Source organism: Phoxinus phoxinus (assembly GCF_949152265.1).
Source record: "Phoxinus phoxinus genome assembly, chromosome: 2".
Taxonomy (NCBI): domain Eukaryota; kingdom Metazoa; phylum Chordata; class Actinopteri; order Cypriniformes; family Leuciscidae; genus Phoxinus; species Phoxinus phoxinus.
Window position 1 is genome coordinate 53,206,648 of NC_136877.1, and position 22,377 is coordinate 53,229,024.

General features: G+C 40.7%; 2 protein-coding genes across 3 annotated transcripts in view; one reads left to right on the plus strand and one right to left on the minus strand.

Moving 5' to 3' along the window:
* Positions 1 to 22,377, minus strand: part of LOC306993517 (putative C-type lectin domain family 20 member A) — a 431,197-nt gene that overhangs the window by 7,877 nt on the left and 400,943 nt on the right. Inside the window, exons 2-5 of one of the 2 annotated variants that reach the window (XM_079603350.1) lie at positions 4,213 to 4,260; positions 3,767 to 4,138; positions 2,553 to 2,906; positions 2,372 to 2,463 (exon numbers count right to left, since the gene is read on the minus strand). In XM_079603350.1, the coding sequence (XP_079459476.1) occupies positions 2,372 to 2,463; positions 2,553 to 2,906; positions 3,767 to 4,138; positions 4,213 to 4,258 (864 nt within the window). In that variant the 5' untranslated portion in view covers positions 4,259 to 4,260. Of the gene's footprint in view, positions 1 to 2,371; positions 2,464 to 2,552; positions 2,907 to 3,766; positions 4,139 to 4,212; positions 4,268 to 22,377 lie in introns of both variants that reach the window. The other variant, XM_079603349.1, reaches the window with a different exon arrangement.
* LOC306993508 (putative C-type lectin domain family 20 member A) lies at positions 12,138 to 17,855 on the plus strand. Its single transcript, XM_079603338.1, has 5 exons — positions 12,138 to 12,223; positions 12,322 to 12,690; positions 13,395 to 13,733; positions 14,481 to 14,569; positions 16,679 to 17,855. The coding sequence occupies exons 1-5, from the start codon at positions 12,142 to 12,144 to the stop codon at positions 16,802 to 16,804; spliced, it is 1,005 nt and encodes a 334-aa protein (XP_079459464.1). The 5' UTR covers positions 12,138 to 12,141; the 3' UTR covers positions 16,805 to 17,855.

The following is a 22,377-nucleotide window of genomic DNA, read 5'->3' on the forward strand; positions in this document are numbered from 1 at the left end:
GGTGCCGTGCCCACTCCTAGGCCTAGGGGTAAGGAGAAGTCTGATCCACCTACACTGCCTGAAGTTATGGACGGGAACGAGACTTCTGAGCCAGATTTTGTGGTAGTAGTGGAGCAACCCTCTGTGAGGGGGGCCGCAAACACTTCAATGAACTCTGAGACACTGGGTACTTCGGGGTTGAGAGGTGACAACTCTCAAGGTGGCCAGGTACAAGTATCAGCGAGACTTCGAGATAGAGACTCTGCAGAGTCTGACGGTGTGGTCCTGAATGCAGAGGCTCCAGATGAGCTTGTCCAGTCAGAGGAGCTAGAAACTGTTGAAGTGCGTAACCCAGTCCAGAGAGAATTACCAGTTCCCGCTGTGCGCAGAAGCAAGCGAGCAAATGCGGGTGTTCACACTAATCCTTTTCATGCACCCAGGTCCGCTTGTAATGCCGTGAGCGTCAGCACGGATATGGTGTCTCAAGTATTGGCCAGTATTGGAACTGCATTGTTTGAGAAGGCATTACAGGGTGCCATGAATGCCAAAATAGGTGATTGAGTGAGTCATCGAGGACGCTGACTTAAAGCAGGGGAGGATGTAACCGGGTGGTAAATACCCTTAAAGTTTGTTTTTTTCCTTGCATGTTAAAATCTTTTATTTTATTTCATTGTCATTTACACTTTTATTATAAAGATGGAAAAAACAGAGATTACATGTACTTCCCTGGAGTCATCAACAGGTGGCACTATGTGTGTTGCGCCCGAGACAATGCGCGTGCGCTCTCGAGTCAGTCATTTGGTGAGACGTGCATCGGGCAGTGCGAGAGAGATGCGCACTCTCGTGAAATTGTATGATTTGAAGTCATCCATGGGTAAATACAATGTTTTGTGAATATATTTTAGTTTAATACCATTTGTGGATGCATATTTTGTTGCAGTAATTCGGAGAACTGTCATATTTGGAAAGTTATGTTGTGTGTAATGTCCGCGATGCTATGACGTCACACCATGCGGTGTAGGCCTGATTAGTTGGCGTTATGCCAAATGTTATACACTTAATTTTATTTCAAATGTTTCATGTGCTTTTCTTGTGATAATAATTTGATGTGATTATTTATCCAGTGTGCCACATAATGTTGGGGATTTCAGCCCTCGTGAAGTGAATGTGGTGGTGTGTTGGAGCTGATTGTTATGTGAGTGTTATTTTCTCTCTCATGATATGTAAGTGGGTAATATGTAAAATGTACTTATGTTGTTTTGTTCTCTTTGCACAGTATTCCCACTGCCGTATTGCATTGTAACGTTTTGTAATAGTTGCGTTACTTTTATTTTTGTTTTATTTTCATTTTTTTTGTATTTTAAACCGGTCGTATTTTTGTGCCGTGTTTGAGGGTATTGTGTTTATTATACACAAGTGGGCTGTGATACTCAAGCATACAGTGTCACGGAGATAACTGCACCCAGAGTAATGTAGAGCAGTGAGGTGGTTTAAATTTTATCACCAGCTCTGTGAACTTCATTTATTGAATTTTGTTTTTCTGCTTTTTTCTGTTTCTTTTGTGAACATTTAAAACTGAAACCTTTTTTGTCAATTAAATTGATAAATCACCTTTGAAAATAATTTGTTTTTATTTTACATCATTAAATGAATAAACTTAAAGTAAATAGAAACCCCTAATGTGTTCCTGTTGGTAAATATAAATCCCCGGTCACATAAAGCTACTTTTTGTCATTTCTATTTGATGCTTTTCTCATGTAACACAATAATGACTTTCAATGATCTTTTGTGGTTCATTGCTCACCTGATTCATTAATCGGCACATCACGTACAGACGACACCATTGTCAAAACAATCCCCGTTCACACGGATCCCCGAACATGACTAAAAGCGCTGTATTCTGCTGCCAGGCCAGTAGATGGCGATGAAACACTATAGACTGAACATGTAATACGCATGTGCATGATGTCATCGTCTTCAGAGATTCATGTTTTTGTTGTTTACACGGAGACTGTTTCAAAAACTTGCACTTTGAATCCCGCTTTCAAAAGTTTGTATTGTTAACGAACGGCCAAAACGCATAAAAAGTTGTACGTTTTCAGTTGAAAACAGTGTTGTGTAAACAGACCCTCAGATAAAATAAAAATAATTTGACAGCCCTTATTATAGATATATATTTCGTTTGGTTTAAGGTTAAGTACTAAAACGACTTCAACTAAAACTGACATTTTATATATATATATATACTGTTATTATTATATTATTAATATATCATGTGTGTATTTGTATAGATATAACTAATAAAAATGGCAAAAAAAAAAAAAAAATAATTATGGAAAATATAAAAATAAAAAGCCATTCACAAAATATATTAATGATCATGCAGACGCACCTTCGTTTCGATGGCCGCCACCACAGCAGATTCGTTCAGATATCCAGCAGATTTCACGGCGACTCTGACACGCTGTACTTCCCTAATCTCAGCTAAGAGAAGCAAACACGTGTTAGTGTGATTAATCCTGCGTCCCGCATCAGACGGTGTGTGTGTGTGTGTGCGAGATGCAGGAGCTCACGGGTGTTGCAGTAGAAGAAGTGTGAAGTCGAGCAGGTGACGTCCGCCATCTGTCCCTCAGTCCCGGCACACACACACTCCTCCTGGCCGTCCGTGTTATCGGGCTGTCCCGCCTCCCACCTGACCGAAGACAACGACACGTTGGTCTGATCGGACCAGAGCCACAGGTTCTTGGACAAGCCGATCCAGGCGTACAGACCCTGGTGTTCAGTAATAATCTTGGCGAGGGCCTTGTTCTCCGCGCCCTCTGCAACCGTGGCCAGGTCGATGTAGTTGGTTCTGCAGTAAAGCTGAGCGTCACGCCACGTCATGCTCGTCTGGACGTACACAAACTTGTCTTCTATTTTGTTCTTGTCTGTAAGGAGTCAGATGTGTGGTCAGGACATAGAGACGGAGAACATGACCTAAAGCTAATCCTCATCCATGTGCTTGGTGTTGAATGGTCTGGTTTTTATTCACCTCTTCTGAATTCGACAAGAAGAATCTGAGCGTTTGTACTAATCAAGCTTGTATTTGCAACTCTACATTGTTAGCTCTCATGATAAATTGCTTGCCTCAATTGTAAGTTGCTTTGCAGTAAAGTAGTGCAAGTCTGGCTACACCAAAGTGATCATGAGAACATTATAACTGTGTGTTTGGGACGTGGATGAGACTTGTGTTTTTGTAATCAGGCTCTCGTGTGTTTGCCTGAGCTTTTTGCCACCCTGACATGAGGATGCAAAGTGGGCTTCGAAGCTTAACTTAAGAACGTGCAAGTCTTATATTGTAATTTGCTTTAAAAACATTTGCGTTGACTCTGTTACACTGGCAGATATTTTTGATGTCAAGCATAAAGTGGTACACTTGCACTTGTTTGAGGTTTTCTCTGAAAGCAAGTGTTAATATCCAACGCAATGTTGCTTCTAAAGTAAATGTGCATCTTAAGGATGTTTTCGCTGGAAAACAAGATTCCAGAATAACTGCATTTTCCCTTTTTTCACTTCAAGCATAAACAACTTTGAAAGGGAAAATTTGAGAAAATAAGTGCTAATATCCAGTGCAGTTTATCTTCTCAGGTGAAAGCTTCTCGTTATAAGGATTTTTGGCTGAAAAGCAAGATTTTAAATACGTGTTTAGATCGGGTTACGGATGAATGTTATGAGGAAAATGACTTTGCACGAGAGACTAAGCAAGCAGACATGCAGGTTGTAATGAATGTGTTGCATTGTTTCTTACCAGTTTGGCAAAAGAAGTGTTTTTCTGCAGTGCAGGTTATATCACCCCATTTTCCGCTTGCGTAAAGAAATGCACAGGCCTCGTGTGTGCGGGACATGTCCGGCTCCCGGGATTCCCACTGCTCATAGCTTATCACCTCATTTTGATAAGACCAACGCCAAGTGAGGACGCCGTTGTAGAAGCCGATCCAGGCAAAAGATTGGAAGTCCACAGCGTCTGCTGCTTTCTTCAGTTTCTCCCGGTCTCCGTCGCTCTGAACCGTAGCCAGATCCAGATGATTCTCTCTGCAGAACGACTGCGCTTCCGGCCAGGTCTTCATCTCCTCGATCAGGACGAAGTGATACGGGTCGCTCCAGGCCTTCGAGAGCAGTCCTGTCGACGGGAACCGCAGGGAATCAGCCGTGGACAGTTGATCTGACAGCAGTTTCATTCACACTAACACTCACCCAGCAGCAGCAGCAGAACCAGAACCTGAATCCTCCTCAGCATCATCTCTGTTCCCTGAGAGAAACAAGCGACCAGAACACAACACGCTGGAGAGGTTTCTGCAACTCACTGTTTCTAGTCGAGGGCTTTGAAACACTCTCTCAGGATGACTTCAAACGTGTCATGCGCCAATGTCTACATGAGCCAGATTCATTCTTTCTTTCTTTCCTTTTTGTGTGACAGATACAACAAAAACCAAGGCCAACAAAACGTGTGTGTGTGTGTGTGTGTGTGTGTGTGTGTGTGTGTGTTTTAAATTTAAACAAAGCATTTAAACAAAGGAACATTTTGCAGATGTATAACAGACGTAATAAAAAAATAAGTAAAACATATTGTTGACAATGATAATGATGATGATGATGATAATAGTAAAAATATTAACAGGAGGATGGAGGAGGAAGAAGAAGATGATATGATAATATAGTTGTATATAATAATACAATAATGGTATAATAAGAATAGTAACAGTAGTGATAATAGAAAAATAATAAACTCTTTTCATCAGGAATGAGGGGGAGGTTGGAGGATAAGGAAAAGGACAAATAATAATAATAATAATAATAATATGGCTATTAATAATATGGTAGAGCCAGATTCTTTCAAGACCAAATTGGTAAAAATTCAAGTCACACACTGGAAATCTGGGTTTTTTCTCATCAGCTCAATGTTACATTTTAATTTAAAGCCTTGTATTGATCATATAGAAATGGTATTACATTGGAAAAATGCTAAGTGAACTTGCACAAAAATATCACCTTTACCTGCTTCTGACGACTGGAGGTTGATGCTTCAGCGGCTTCTCAAAACTATATTAAGTTTCTGTTCGCAAAAATCCTTTTACTGGCCTTGTAAAAGCTCTTTATTACATTATGCAAAACCTTGTGTCTAGTACTGTATGTACAACACTGAGACTGATTACTGCAATATAAGGCTCTTTATTCAAATAGCCTCAGAGAGCATGAACATACTGTAGATGGTAAAATCACAGAGGTTAAAAACTATAAAACGGGTATATCATTAATTTATATGTATGTACATTAAAAATAATGTGTTACAATATCACGTTAATCCCTAAAAAAGTAACGAATTCTGTTACTTAGTTACTTTTTATAGAAAGTAATGAGTTACTTATTTGGAAAAAGTAACTCAGATATTTGGTTGTAAATTTAAAAGTAATGCTTTATACTCGTTACCATGAAAAAGTAATCTGATTACTTGACTCAAATTACTTGTAATGTGTCACGACACTGTGTATGCATTTCTTTACATTTATTCCTTTATTTACCTTTATTTATTTATTTACCTTCATTTATCTAGAAAAAGTTGTATACTACAAAAGCAGTATAGCAAATGAAGTCTTCTGTCTTCCGCCGTCACATGAGGTGGGGGATGACACGTCTGCAGAACCGTAGACCTCGCCGTATTAGACGGCACCTTCGGGACATAGCCCGAGCTGGGGTGCAGGATGGCCTTAACCCTCCCAGGAGCGAACTCCAGGCACTGCGGGGAAACCGGGAGCGTTTTGAGGTCCCCTACCCTCTTAAGAGAGGTGATGGCAAGAAGAAAGGCCATCTTGACAGTCAGGTTCTTGGCCTCAGCCGACTCCAGAGGTTCGAAGGGGGCCTCAACCAACCCTTCGAGAACCACCGCCAGGTCCCAGGTGGGAATCCTGGTACGAGTCATTGGTCTCATCCTCCAAGTCCCATGGAGGAAACATACGACCAGCTGATGCCTCCCCAGAGGCCCATCACTCAGAGGAGCGTGGAAAGCTTGAGTGTGGACGGGGTAAGCCCAGCAGAGAAGCGGTCATGGAGAAACTCCAGCACTGAAGCCACCGGGCAGTTAACTGGGTCCAACGCACGCTCTCTACACCAAGTGGAAAACACATTCCACTTAATGCCGTACAACCTCCTTGTGGAAGGAGCTCTGGAACTGAGTATAGTCTCGACTACCTGTACTGGCAGGCCAGCTTCCAGGTACTGAGAGCGCTGTCTCGAGTCCCAAGCTCTATGAGGGGGACCTCTAGAAGCGATGCTCTCCCTCTGGCTTCGGCGGTGGGACGAGCTCAATGACGGCTGATGCTGCTTCTCTCTAGCAGACCTCCTAGGCCTTGATCAGCGAGGGAGATATTGCTTGAAGGCTTCGCTCTGTTTTTTAGTCTCTTGAAATCTGTCGACGACTGCATTAACGTCGTCACCAAACAGACCAGTTGTACAAACGGGCGCGTCAAGGAGGAAGGCCCTGTCCTTTTCCTTAATGCCTGATAAATGAAGCCACAGATGCCTCTCCATGGCTACCAGTGCTGACATGGAGCGGCTGATGGCACGGGCCGTCTCCTGGGTAACACGGAGAGACAAATCTGTGGCTTTGCGAAGCTCAGCGATATCATCAACAGTGGGACCCTCGCCCTGGTCTATCTCTCTTAACAGGCCATAATTAGGGGCAATTTGAGCCGAGTGGTGTGCCTCGTCGAGATCCCCCCCCCACACATCTCGTGTGTGTCCCCAGCCGTAATGTAGCGCGGGCAGGGAAACACACATTTTTTTAATTGCTCACTTGCCATTATAGTGCTTTGAACGGACAATACAACACCAAATAAGACAGACTGTTCTCACACACAACACAGAGCGCTTGCTGAATAGCAAAAAGCTAACTCTACTGTGTACCGGCGTGTCCTTGTACACATCCGTGTATGCCGTCACACGCTACGTCATCACGCAACGCCAATAGGATTGGATTAGTTTTCATTCATGAAATCAGACGTGCTACGCTGAGGGCGTTCCCACAGTGTCGACACCGATGCAGTTCGAGTTCCCTCGGAAGGGAACAAAAACTCTTTTACAAGAGTGTTTTCTAGGCCAAGATAAAATAAGACACTATACATGAAAATATACCATCAAGATCAACTCAAAGAGCGACTATATTTATCAGTCATAACATCTGCAATCAGATATTTATGACCAAATCAGAGTTTATGACCAACATGGCGTTTACCTGGAGTATCAATACCAGTGGAAATTGGTCTATATAAAGTCAATTCGCTAAAAAAAATATAATGTGGACTATTACATAAACATAAGCAACTGATTTATGTTCTTGTTGTTGAATAAGTTCATATCTGGCTCTACATCAGCTTACAAGTGAAGACGAGTTTCTCACAGCTTGTTTTGATGAATCTGATCATAGAAACAGTAAATGCATATTATTGGTCTTATTGTGAACGATTAATCTGTGCCTGTTCCTTTTTTTTTTTATTACCTCCAATAATTTAGTCTGCTTAAACCCGCCCACAATTGACTGCTAGCTTGCATTCAGAAGCGCCTCTGCTTTTGAGCCACGCCCACATTTCAACAGCCAATCAGGAACTGGTATATAGAACCAAGTTCCAAGCCCTACATTTAATTGTTTTTCCATAAGCTTCACTCAGATGTACGTCACAATACAGAAGGGGAAAAATCATTGCTACTTCTGTTTTATCACGATTTCAAGGACACATACTCTGATTTATCGTCATCTAAAGCCACACGCTTCTTCCCTCCTGCTTCAGTGTTGACAAGCACAGAATATACACACATAGTTAGTACAATTTCTTATTTTTTATTTGTGTGGACGCCGATGTTGAGTTCCCGTCCTTGAATGATCCCGTTTACTTTGCATGAGCACTCAAGGCTCATTTCCCTGCCCTTTTGCTTAAGGAAAGTTTTGCAAATAAGTGAAGGTGAAGATGACAACATTTGTTTGACTGAGAGCTATTACTCGAGTGCCATTGCAATTCTGCAAAACTGCAAGCACATTATACGCTTTACACTCAGTTTGCATGTGTAAAACTAACTCTAAACACAGTTCTCTACATTAGACACATCACTCAAAACTAACAGCTCTTGTGTTTCCAGCCTTGCATCTCTGTTCATTTTGTAAATACTGAATATGCATAAAAGTCAAGCTAGCTTCTCTTCACAAGAGTCATTTACTCAGAAACCGGGGTCGTTCTAGAACGTTTATCATTTTCATGTATTTTTAGTGATTTTAAGCCATTCAAGCACAAGATGCTATGAAAGAGAACTCTTTTATATATCGTTTCTGTCCGCACACACAGAAGTGTGTGTCCTTAGTGTTTAGCCCGCACTCAATACTTTAGTTTTTTAGCTAGTTAACATTTAATAATAACGATAAGATGAATTTTCGATATGGGTGTGTGTAATTTACATTGTAGATTAAAACGTTCAAGAAAAAACCCATTATAAAAACCCACAGGAAAACCACTGGCACTTTAGTCTTCCGGGTTTTGACGTCATCCCTATACTCTTACTAACAGTTCAGGATTTGAATAAGATTGCACAGAACATACAAATGTACATTAAGTAATTTGCTTTGCATTACCAATTTGAAATGTTATATTTAAATACGCAAGTGAGGCATTCTTTAATTAAGTATGCATTAACATTGGATAAAGCCAGGTTCAAAGTTCTTGTTTGATTTTGTTGAGATATTAGAGTTAAAGTTTTTTTTTTTATATATATATAGAGGGGATTTTGTATTTCTCTTCTTATCACTCCATAAATCAGAAAAAAGACACTTATTGACAGAAAAATAATATTTTTTCCTAGTTTTTAGAAATAAAATGCTCTATAAATCAGGTTTAATGATATATGAACAAACCCTTCAGTAAAAACCTTCAGAATATAGATATGAATAAAACTGTAAGTTTTGGTGTATATAAGTGTTACTGAAGTGGAGAATAAAATAACAGTTAGCGAAAAAGGTATTTGAATAAGCCAGGTATTATCAATCATTGTTGAAGGAGGAGAGCCATATGCTTATCACCACTCCTGTAATCTACATTAGTGTTTCTGTCACCTCACTAAACCTCATGTCCTGTTGAGACTGGCTTCCAGGTTCTGTGGAGTTTCAGAGATTAAAGTTAACCTGTTTAAAACCCAAACAGGAGTGTGTTTCCTGAACAACTAACGTAACTCGCTGCTTCACTATCATAGTACATGCGTCGGTGAAATCAACTATAGTCACGACTGTTCCCCGAAACCGTACTGTCGCAAATTGGTCATTCAACTACGTTGGTTAATGATGTCACGCAGGTGGTGGAGTAATAACTACTGTTAATGAATCAGTTTGAGACTGAATTAATGCAAGATGTTTTGCTATAAATTACAGACATGGCATCTGACGACTATTTCTCATTTTTCTCAGTTATTTTGCTTTATTTCCAGATTCACTCATAGACTCGTTCTTACACACTCGAGCTCGTTCACACATGCGCACTCTTCAGAAACTACACTTTAAATCTCTTGACAAACTTAAAGCTGTAAATGACATTTATTCTAAATAAAAGACAGATTGCACTGAATGTTAGCTTGATTATTTTGCTCAAGATCAGGATTTATTGAGTCCACATGCGAACTAGAAACTCTTCTTCTAACCGCAGGCCGAGATCGGTCGCTCACACACACAACTCTGAGATGCTGTCTGCGAATGTTCATGGGAACGATGGTTTCGGGAAACACAGACTCGCTGAACTGCTGAGAACGACAGAACTTGTGACCATAGTTGCGAGTAACAATGCTTTCGGGAAACACGGCCCTGATCGAAGCCTTATTACCCTGTTCTTCTTCTTTGGTTCAGTCTGACATCAGTCTGTCCTCAGGTCCACCAGAAGCGGCGAGAGCGGGGAATGCCAGCAGATGTGAAGTTGGCGTGGCGGGAACATCCGGATGGAATGGTTTTCCAAAAAATCAAAGATCATTAAGTACAAATTTCAGAAAAATACAACAGAGCTATAGTAATTTCCTTTACTACATTAAATAGACTGTTATTGACTGAATCTACACATATTGGAAGTTGAATCTGCACACAGTGTAATTTGGTTATTGTCCTAAAGTTAAAGATTAAAAACACAATTTAATATCTTGTAGCATAAGAATGCCACTTAATTAATTTGATTTAAAAAGCGTTTTAATAAAAAAATGCACATGTAATATGTTTAACATAGTAGTAACTGTGTCAAAAGCAATAAGACCTTTTACCCAAGTACGGGTTGTTGAAGCATGACGGAAAGAGTGTGTGTGTTTAACTGCATCTGACGGGGAAATGGTGACGCCTCAGGACACTAAATAAACTGCGTTGTGTGAAGGTAGGGTTCACTTTACAGTAGCACATTCATTTCTAAAGTATCCACGAACGATTAGTCGTGACAGTCGTTAACGCTTCAAGATTCAGTGACATTACGTCACCCCTTCTCCAGTGACACTCCTCCTAAACCAACATCGCACAGCCATTCCTTTTACTACTTCAAAACTAACATGAAGTTTTAGTTTTAGTAGCATGCAAAACTATTTTATTAATTTTTGACAACACTTTTGTATAATTTTTTAATACACCCACTATTCTCAGCTCCATGTCAGAAATGCAAGTTGTAGTATAGAGCAGGTGTAAGCAGACACACAGGCATCATTTTAATTTTGAATAGTTTTGAGTGTAAAAGCAGAAGCGTCATTAGGCGTTCGCGGTGTAGTCAGCATTTGCTCAACTAATGACGCTCAGCTAATGCCTTACAGAAGTGCAGAATAATCATGCGGAGGATTGTTTGCATGGGAAATCATGATGATATCTGCATTAGTTCGGGAACGCTTCGAGTGTACGACCTCTGTATCGATGTGATCATTCTGCTCAGAACTTAAAGCTGGTGAAAGAGTGAAGATGTCAAGAAAGTCTGGCCAGTTACAATGAAATACCAATTTCTTTGACAATCATACACAAAAACATGTGTTGGTGACCAGCTAGTTGGTCTTGTCAGCAATGCATTTTAAAACGCTTTTCTGTCTAGCTTTCAGACACTGGTTTTTACCTAGTTCCACTTCTCCGGATGATTTACCTCAAGGCACTTGACAGATACGACCACCAGTGTGCAAAATGCATCTGAGAGATGTGATGTTTTTCCTTTTTTATTGAAATATTTACTCGTGACTGAACTTAAAAGAAAGCGTAAAACAGAAATCTTTATCACAAAGTAATCATAACATTTTTAAGTAATGTCAGAGAATGTATGATTATATTCTCCACATTATCCATGAGGTAATCCAATCGCTGAGATCACAAAACAGATATTTAGAATATTTCTATGTTCTGCATCGCTGTGTTGTGTTGGTTTCCTTTAAATCTCCTTTATAAATGCTTTGCAAGGCATAACTAGTCCTCACTTTAGATGAGCTCACAGAAATAGTGAACTGACCACTACTAAATGCTTTATAACTGCCTGCATTAACCCTGAATTACAGTAGAAATACATATTAATAAAAATACATTTATGAACACTAATTATTACTATGTGTCTGAATAATAAAATGTATGAACCATTTACTCACACTTTCTAAGTGATCTTATGAACCACTGACAGCTCCTAAATAACTGGTTTAAATAATGCTATACTTCATTTAGAAATGATAAATTGATCATTAATAAAGTATCAAAAAACAATTATTAAACACATTATAGATATGCTTTTAAAACAAGACTAAAGCATTTATAGCGGTATTTATAAACAGCTTATAATGTATATTAATGCTTTATAAATGATGAATTAACTGGTTACTAATGCTTAGCTAATGATTAATAGCAAGCAGATATTATAAAGTGTCACCCAGATGTCAAGAACACGAAAGCTTTTCATGAACAAAAGCCAATAACATGATTTCCTATGCAAACACATCTGCATAATTCTGCCTATATTTGTGTAAACACATTTGATGTGCATCATTAGCTGAGCAAATTCTCACACCATGAATCCCTAATGCTGCTGTTGTCAAAGAATAAAGACAAAACACTTCAATACACAAATGAAGATGTGTGTGTGTGTTTACCCCTGGACAGAACAGTATATGAACACAGTGGATGAAGACCTCAGTAATCTGATCTCAGCAGCGATGGGGCAGAGATTGGTCCATCTCTTCTTGCTCTCAGGTGAGTGTGTGTTGTGTCTCAGTGTGAGCTCCTTTAACTGACCATCTGGACACTGAATTACTGGATTCTTGTACTAACTTTGTGTTAACTCCACTCAGGGGTTCTCTCACTGATTCTGTGCGGCTCGCGGGAATATATTCTGATCCAAGAGTATAAAACGTGGTACGAGGCTCAAGATTACTGTCGACAGAACTACATTGACTTGGCCACTGTACAGACTGGTGAAGAGTGGAGCGAGTTACACCAGTTAACAGCTGAACTACAGTTATACATGTGGATCGGACTGTATGATGATGCCAACAGCTGGCGTTGGTCTCTTCCAGGGGGAAATGTGACTTTCTTAAAATGGGATTTTGATCAGCCAAACAATATGGGTGGAAATCAATATTGTGTAAATCTACGTGCAACTGGATTCTGGTGGGATGAAGCCTGTAATTGGACAATGCCCTTTTTTTGCCAAAATAGTGGTAAGAATAAAGACAAATTATTTTCAGTATCAATTCAGTCAATATGAGTTCAGCCATCAGTACCTCACAGATTTCACTGTTTTCTGACATCATGAAAATATGAAAATTATGCATTATTATATCAGTTCAGAACATTAGTTATACAGTACCAGAACAAAAATGTGGGTATTGGGTATAAAGACAGGTTCACAATTCTTGTTTGACTTTGTTGACATGTTAGTGTTAAAGTTTTTTATAGAAGGAATTTTGGATTTCTCTTTTTATCACTCCATAAATTAGAAAATACTGTTAACACATGGGAATTATTATTATTATTTTCACCATGTTTTAGGAATAACATGTTATATAAATCAGGTTGAATGATAAATGAACAAACCCTTCAATAAAAACCTTCAGAATATAGATAGGAATAAAACTCTAAGTTTTGGTGTATATAAGTGTTACACAAGTTGAGAAAAAAATCATTTTTAAAAATCGGCCTTTAAAAGATACATATTGTAATTGCTATCTACAGATGTACAAAGATAAAGTCTACAAAATAAACAATGTACTTTAGACGTTTTCTTTCCACTAGTCATAAGAAGACATGTTAAGGAAGCAAAATCTCAAAATTGACCAGTGCATTGGAAAAAACTGGTTTTGTGTAATAGCTCGATCAGTTAGATTGGCCAGTTGAGTTAATCAGGTATTCTGATGTTTTACAGAAGGACAGCCGGTACTAGTTACTGATCCACTGTTGTCCTGGAAAGAAGCTCAGAGTTACTGCAGAAAAAACTACTCAGACTTGTTCACCGTGAAGAACGCGGATGAGAATCTACAGCTAACCGATATGCTCAAACATCACACGTGTGCCTGGATCGGTCTGTTCAGGGACTCGTGGAAGTGGTCGGACCGGACCAACACAAGCCTTTATTCCCCTCTGCCGTGGGCTGCAGGACAACCAGATAATGCACTGGGCCAAGACATGTGTGGCGCTTTAGATGGTCACGGTCATGTTGATGATGAGACCTGCTCGAGATTGATTTTCTTCTTATGCCAGACAAGTACAGTGTTCTTTATGATATTTTTGTTGTTGTTTCATTGTCTAGCGCTATACATTTTCAAGCCAAAAAATCTTAATCTAAAATAAAAGAAGATATTACTTTAGATATTCCGTATTCAAAATATTAGCTCTGAAATTAATCCAAAGTGTTGTGTGTCACTTTGTGTGTCACATTAACCTCCCCCCCTCCCCCCCCCCAATTACTAGTCGACATTTTGAACATTGCATTGTAAAAAGTTGAAAATGATTATGAAATGTGTCACTAAATGAACACAAGCAATAATAATATACAGTATGTGATATTTATCAACATATATTAAAGCAACAAAAAAAAAAAGATTTGAAAAAAAAAAACATGCAGAGATGTACAAATGTTTTGGAATGATGGTGCAAATTTGCTCATTTAAATGGACAAATTGAACTTATTGAACGGAAATAAATCGAGCTAAATAACTTTCACAAATGTTTTACTACTGAGGTTTAAATTGAAAATGCTATTAAAACATCTGGCTTTGACATTATTATTAATTGTCATAATTTCTGAACCCTAAACTATTGTAATGAATCAATGCAATACTCACAATGTTCATGTTTTTCACAACACATATTGTAAATATTCGGCATATCACTGAGTCCTGTCCATATGGCAGAACAAGTCACTGTGCAACCAAACCTTCTCTCATCCGGTGTTCAAAGTGATTGTAATCGTGTACGTCTTTGTATTTTTCACTTTCATTTCTTTCCACAGCACATGTGAACCAGCAGATATTAAGACTGGAGGTGAAAGCAGGAGATAATGTCAATGATCAAGCGATTACAGCTGATGTGTTAAATAAGGTGAGTCAAGTCAAGTCACATGTGTTTACACAGAGTGTTTCAAAGCAGCTTTACAGAGATAACAGGAAAATAATGCAACAAAGCTTGTTTCCAGAAGAAAATAGCATCACAGTCCAGCTTAGTTCCGATGTAGTATCCACAATTATGAGAAAAAGTGAATATATGACATAAAGTTGAAACTATGGTATATTCTGCCATAGTTATGGTATATTATGGACTAAGTTGTACTTATGACTGTCATAATTTACTTTTTTCACATTTTTCTGTCATTATTTCTATTTAGCATATTAAAACGTTGTCTTTGTCAAAATGTTTCAAAATGTTTATATGATATAAAAAAATCAAATGAATAAAATAATCATAATGATGAAATTCATAATTTTGAGATTAAAAGTAGAAATTATGACTGTCATAATTGACGTTTTGTCATAATTTGTTAATTTCAAATTAGTTTGTCATAATTTTAAATAAGTATGTCATGTTTACTTTTTGTCATAATTTAAACTTTAAAGGGGTCATGACATGGGTTTTTTAATTTTATTATTATGTTCCCTTAGGTGCAATTATAGTATTACTATTCATAATTATTCATAAGGGCGGCAGTGGCTCAGTGGTTCATGTAGGTTGTAAATTGGAAGGTTGGTGGTTCAATCCCCGGTTCCACCTGACCAAGTGTCAAGGTGTCCATGTGCAAGACACCTAACCCCAGCTGCTCCCGACACACACACACACACCTAACCCCAGCTGCTCCTGACACACACACACACACACACCTAACCCCAGCTGCTCCTGACACACACGCACACACACACACACACACACACACACACACACACACACACACACACACACACACACACACACACACACACACACACACACACACACACACACACACACACACACACACCTAACCCCAGCTGCTCCCGACGAGCTGGATCACCTTGCATGGCTGACACCGCCGTCGGTGTATGAATGAGTGAGTGAATGGGTGAATGTGAGGCAATACTGTAAAGTGCTTTGGTGGCCATTGGGTCTGTGAAAGCGCTATATAAATGCAGTCCATTTACCATTTACTATAGTTTTTTTTACAAAAAACTTTTAAAATGTAGTGATTTATGACCTTTTCCCCGTTTCTCATCCTCTGAGTCACACAGTCTGTTTTGGGGGTGTTTCCCCTTTAAGAGTTCAGTGTTAACGCCCACTGCTGTGATTGGCTAACGTCAGTGCCTATGCATCAATTATTAACGCCCCCAGCCAGAACCTGTGCGGATTCAGCGTATTTAAAAAGTAGTTTAAAGTTTTAAACACATTACTTACAGTTTGCGTCGACGTTGTTGAGCCCAGAATAGTCGGCACGGACTTATCTTTGAGCAACAGTTTTCTGGCAAAGCCAGCATCATATTGGGATTTGTTCTCAAAACAGTCATCCTTCAAATGTATAGAACAAACGCTTAAACTAACACTGCCGTGACTGGGACGTCCGCAAAAAATAAAGTGCATCCATTTTTCCCTGACGACTGGATCTTTCGCAGCGTATTCACAGATGTTGTTTGTCCACAGCCAGGAACAGCACATCTGCGGCATCGTAACTTTACTGTACACACACAGACCCACTCGCTGTCCGGCGACTGAACACTTGTGAGGCGCGCGGGCGCTACAACGATACGACATGAGCGTAGTTGTCTTGCGCTTAAAGCGTAGTTGTCTTGTGCTGGAGGCGGTCATATGCAAACGCTGGTACGTCACTTCGTACCGTGACGTCACTTCTTACCATGGATCCAGAACGAGCTGTATTTAGAGCTTGATTAAATAAATGATTCGTTTATAATGGGGAGGACGTCTTAAGCTATGAAACTTGCAGGACGTTTTAATGGAACAAAGACCTCTTATATACCAAAAGATCAAGGCAAATTTGGTTTCTCATGTCATGACCCCTTTAATGTCATAATTACAATAATAAGTATTTGACTTTTATCATGATGACTCAGTATGCCATAACAGTTTTATGTCATTGTGATTCACAAAAGCTTTATTTTTCTTCTTCTGAGGCTGAAATGGTCGTCCATACATCATAATAACTGTACGTTTATGAACTACTGTCCTCAGGTCCAGCAGACTCTGCGAGCGCAGGGAATAGCAGCCGATGTGAAGATAACCTGGCGGGAGCATCCGGATGGAAGGATTTTCCAAAAAATTAAGAACGGATCAACAGGCATGAACAAAGAACTTTAAGAGCAGAAGATTATTATAACTTTATTTATTATTATAACTTTATTCTAGAGCTGCTGTAAAGCCAAAACAAACTTTTACTTTAATTTCCTATTATCACTGTAAAGCTGCTTTGAAACAATCTATATTGTTAAAGCGCTGTATAAATGAAGATGACTTGACATTAGTGATGAACGCCTGCTGTTAACAAGCAGAACTTCTATACTCACTTGTTAAAGCGCTGTATAAATGAAGATGACTTGACATTAGTGATGAACGCCTGCTGTTAACAAGCAGAACTTCTATACTCACTTGTTAAAGCGCTGTATAAATGTAGATGTCTTGACATTAGTGATGAACACCTGCTGTTAACAAGCAGAACTTCTATACTCACTTGTTAAAGCGCTGTATAAATGTAGATGACTTGACATTAGTGATGAACACCTGCTGTTAACAAGCAGAACTTCTATACTCACTTGTTAAAGCGCTGTATAAATGAAGATGTCTTGACATTAGTGATGAACGCTTGCTGTTAACAAGCAGAACTTCTATACTCACTTGTTAAAGCGCTGTATAAATGAAGATGACTTGACTTGACTATTACATTTTACCATTAACAAACTTTAATAAAGTACTTCTAGTTTATAGTGTGTTTAGAATTAGGATTAGTTAGTTCATTAATGTAGTCGGCTAACGTAAAAATAATTAAATAAACATTTTATGATATCATCATGTTGTGATAATTTTCCCAAAATCTGCTTATATTAAATGTACAGTGCACTCTTAAAAATGAAGGTTCTTTATTGGCATCAATGGTTCTATGAGGACCGTTAACATCCATGGAATCACTAAAGGTTCCTAGGATCATTCAAATGTTCTTCACACTAAGAAAAAGTGGTTATTTTAAGAACTGATCACTGAAAGGTTCTACTAAAAATTGTTATTTTATGGAATCACTGCAAGAAAAAAAAATCCTTTTGAAACCTTAATTTTTAAGAGCGCTAGACACCCGAAAACTAAAATCTGAATGCTCTCTGTAAAATAAATACATAAGTAAATAACAGTGATTGTCCGCATGTGAGTGTTTGCATACGTGTGATTGTTTTAATTCAGTTTCTTGCATTACATATTTGCATTCGCAGCTTCAAAGAAACTTTAGACTTTATGAATATTATTATTTTACTTGTAAATTATTGTTGCTCCTTGCTATCACAGCTTAAAATGTTGCATTAAAATAACTTTGCCGGAACTAACTTATTGAGATAACTCAAATATCCAAGATGTCACTTAAAGGTAGGGTTGGTAATCCTGTTCAGAAACATTTTTTTTTATACTGGGTGAAATGGTCCTTCCATTCTGATAGTAGTCAATACATTATGTGTTCAGAAAAAGGAATGAAACAAATCTGACCTCTGTAGCAGCTGTAGGACAGTAAAAACTCTGACCAATCACTGCCATTCGGTGCGAATGTAAAGAACCAATCAGATGCCTTCATGTCTCGTGCCCGAGCACCACTGCGTGCACACCAGCGATGCGCGGGTCAATGTATAAACAACCCGCACCCGACCGACGTTTTCAACTAACCCGCCCGCAACTCGGACCGCAAAAAAAAAAGAAAGAAAATATTGTACCCGACCCGCGTTTTTAATGAAGTTTCTAAACGTAAGTTAGGGAGGAGTGAGCCAATCTAATCTTTCAATCATCAGCCGAGTACAGTATATAAGCAGCCGCTTACCTCTCCCCATAACATCAGCTGTTCCAGTATTATGGGGTATTGCCGCACGGAATAATGTCCGACATCCCGGAAATCCAACTCTTTCCTTCAGACGACGAACTGACGAGCCTTCCTGAGACACCGACAGCCACACCCCGCGTAAGATCGGATCATTCGGATGCAAACACGGATAATCTTCATGAGCGCTCTGGCCGCGAAATCCAGCGCTCATACAAACCACGCACCAAAAGGCAACGCTCTCCTCCACCTTCAAGATCGCCAGTTTTAACTGAGCCTCGTACATCTTCTCAGACATCATCTCTCCATTCCACCGCTGCTAATACACCGATTCCACCCATTTCAAAATGTTCAGTCAACAGCCTACGTCAAGTCCTCTCCAGCTCCGGAATCCATTTCTCCCGCAGATCATCAAAAGCTCAACTCTACGATCTTTTCATCAGTTCTTTTAGTTCCAGCATGCCATCAAACACTTCAACATCTCATAAAAGCAAGACTCGCCCCTCTTCTACCTCCGTTTCTCTACCGGTCCGGCGTTCTGAACCCACACAATCCCAACGCGCCGATCCAAAAGCCGCCGGCGCCGCCGCGAGGTTGCCTTCGCTAGCCATCCCCCCTCCACCCCCTCCTCTTTCCTTCCATTCCAATTCACCTCATTCATTTCTTCCCCCTTCTATCTTCCAATTATCTCCTAATATTCTTCCCAGTTCACATCCGAGCGTGAGGTTGCCTCCGCAAAGGATGTCTACACCTTTTTTCCCCACAAACCCTCCCCTTCCTCTCACTTCAGCCCATGCCAGCCATCTTGGACACCAGTCAGTAATGGGACCCTCCGATCAACATTCATCTACTTTTCTCAACACTAACACTAGCTCTTCAGGTACAATCCGCTTGCCAGCCCATTCACTCTCCACAGCAGTCCATCTTCCAGCTCCTCCCAATGCAGTAGCCATGGAACCACCTCCAGTCTCAGCCCATCTCCGTTCCCTAATTCTATCAGGTGCAGATATTGATCTTCCTTCTCTACTGACTTCCGTCCCTCTCAATGAATCCCACCGCTCATTTGACTGCGGCCCATTAACCATCAATCTTAAAAATTCCATACAACCTTCAAAACGAGTTCTCACACTTGCAGAATTCTACATTGCTTTTGCCAGATACACAGAAGTAATTTGCACTTCATTTCCAGCCAGACGCAAGGAATTAAATGACTACCTCTCTATCATAGCAGAGCTCAGTCTCTCTTTCGGAGGTAGTCATTTTTATACATACCATAAGCTTTTTTCAGCTAAATGCGCCGCCCGTGTCACCCACTGGAACCAGTGTCCTTACTGGGGAGCCTTGGACCTCGAACTATATAACAGAGTCTTCTTAGGCGTTCGAAGCCTTTCTTGCGCCATCTGCAGGTCTATCATTCATTCTACTTCAGAATGTCCCCAAACCAACCCAGATTTTCCAACCTATCCAGCTCCTTTCCAAGAAAAACCCACTTCATATGTCCCTCAATCAAGGAATGACTGTAACCAGATTTTTACCTCAGTTTCAGGCAGACACGTGTGCAACAGCTTCAATTCTTCAGGCTGCAACAGACAACGATGTCGCTTCCTCCATGTCTGCAATTTCTGTGGCGGAGCTCACGCCCGTTCTATTTGCCCTGTGCGCCGCTCCTCAGCCAACCATACCAGTCCTTAAACTTTTCTTCACCAGAGGAAATCCCAATTCACCTCTTCTCTCGATCCTCTCTTCATCGATGATAAAACCTTCCTGCCTCCAGACATTGGTTCCAAAAGAACCTCAAATTCATCCTCAACAGTTCCGGCATCCCAACCAAACATTTCTCTTCACATTCTTTCCGAATAGGTGCAGCCACCACAGCAGCACAAGGGGCCTTTCCGATCACCAAACCAAAATGCTAGGTCGATGGTCGTCCCACACCTTCGAAACATATGTTCGTTCAGATCTGCTTAACATTAGACAAGCACAACAAACACTAGCATCCTTCTGAGTCCGGACCGCCTCTCCCTACTATCGCATCTCCCCGCTTACCTAGCCCCGCAGGGCGTGTATTCATCTGGATGCAGTGAGAGCTCTCCCCTTTCAGATGTGCGTGACATACCACTCCTGGAGTGGGGTCTCCCATCTGAATCGCCGTGTGGGCTCCCCATCCAGATGCATCGTAGGCTCTCCGTTCGACTTGCTGTGTGGGCTCTCCCGTTTTGATCGCAGTGAACTCCCTATTTATACATATGAGGGGGGCTCTCTCCTTCGAAGCGCGGGAGCTCTCCCGGTCGAAACGCAGCATGAGCTTTCCATTCGGGCGCCGTGGGGGCTCTCCCTTTCCGAATCGCCGTGAGATCCTTCATGTTTCTTATCCATGGAGGATCCCCCGTTCGGATCGCAGTGTGGGCCCTCCTATCCGAAAAAGAGGACTGGAGATACCAAGGATCGTACGTCCCTTAAGTGTGACGGGCCATTATGTCTTTATGCGATCTAAGCCCCCTGTGTCAGAAGGATGGTAGTTCTGCATTTCCATGTATACCGTAGGCTCCCTCTTGCTGCATAGGGAGTTTCGCTTCAGATATTGGTGGCCCGTTTGCCTTTAGGGACGAGGACCTCCTTCCCTGTTCGTGACATCTGGAGGCCCTATGTTCTCTAACTCCATAGGGCTCCATGTCATGGATGTGGCAGGGCGTTCTCCAACCTCGTACTCAAACTCCAGTCCCAAGATACTCCCGCAGGAGTAATTTCTGAAAGTCACTGCCGCAGAAGTGCAGCGGTGAGATGTACCCCAGGCAAATTTCCACAAGCCCATGTCGTTTCACTCCAACGAACGCAGGCACACTCTTTCAAACACAGCTCCCGCCGGAGCTCCACCCATAGCCCCACATGGTGGGCATAGTAGGGAGACGCAGTCCAGCCAGAGTTACCACAGGAGCTCCGTTAAACATCACTGCCGCAGCAGCGTCCATCCATGCTCCATACAGCTTAAATTTCCACTCTTTTGGGGGGTAACATGCTTTAAGCTCTTAGGCATCCTGTATTTCCCAAGTTCTTAATTAATTGATCATGTTATTCTAACTTGCTGTCCCAATTTTATTCGACACTTTTGGGGGGTATATCAGAGCTCGAGTTGAAGCTGCTTCATCGAGCCCCTCTCCAGTGGACAGCAAGCCAAATAAGTTTAACCTAAATATCTTAAAGATTTTATGGGCAAACAAACTCGTTAAATGAAGTTTCTAAACGTAAGTTAGGGAGGAGTGAGCCAATCTAATCTTTCAATCATCAGCCGAGTACAGTATATAAGCAGCCGCTTACCTCTCCCCATAGCATCAGCTGAAAGTAGCCTATTAAAATGGCACAATGGCATTGCTCAGTTCAACGCATTGGGAAATCGTGCATTTTGTCCCGCGTCAGCTTTTATTCAAAAGTTAATAACGCGCTCAACATTCAAAAGGTAAATAAGGATTTCCAACTTTCATCTCTGATGAGCTCGTGTGTCATCCTCGCGCATTCAGACTATAAAGTGTCGGCGTATGTATTTCATAGAACATTGTGTCTAGTACTATATAAATTACAAAGGTAAACGACCCGACCGGCCGCGACCCGAATATCATTAAAAATATTTTTGGATGACTCGTAACCGCGGGTGACCGCATGCACCTGCTCATTTTGGATCAACCCGCGCATCACTGGTAGGTACATGCAGCTGACTCCAAATGTGGATGCGCGTTCATGTTTGTGGGGGGGTAGCTTTGGACGGAGCACTGACAGGAGGGGGCGGAGCTTAGAAGAGGTGCCACTTTCAAATCTGGCTAGCTCTCCAACATTACCGACCCTAGCTTTAACGAGTGAAACTCGAAAAATT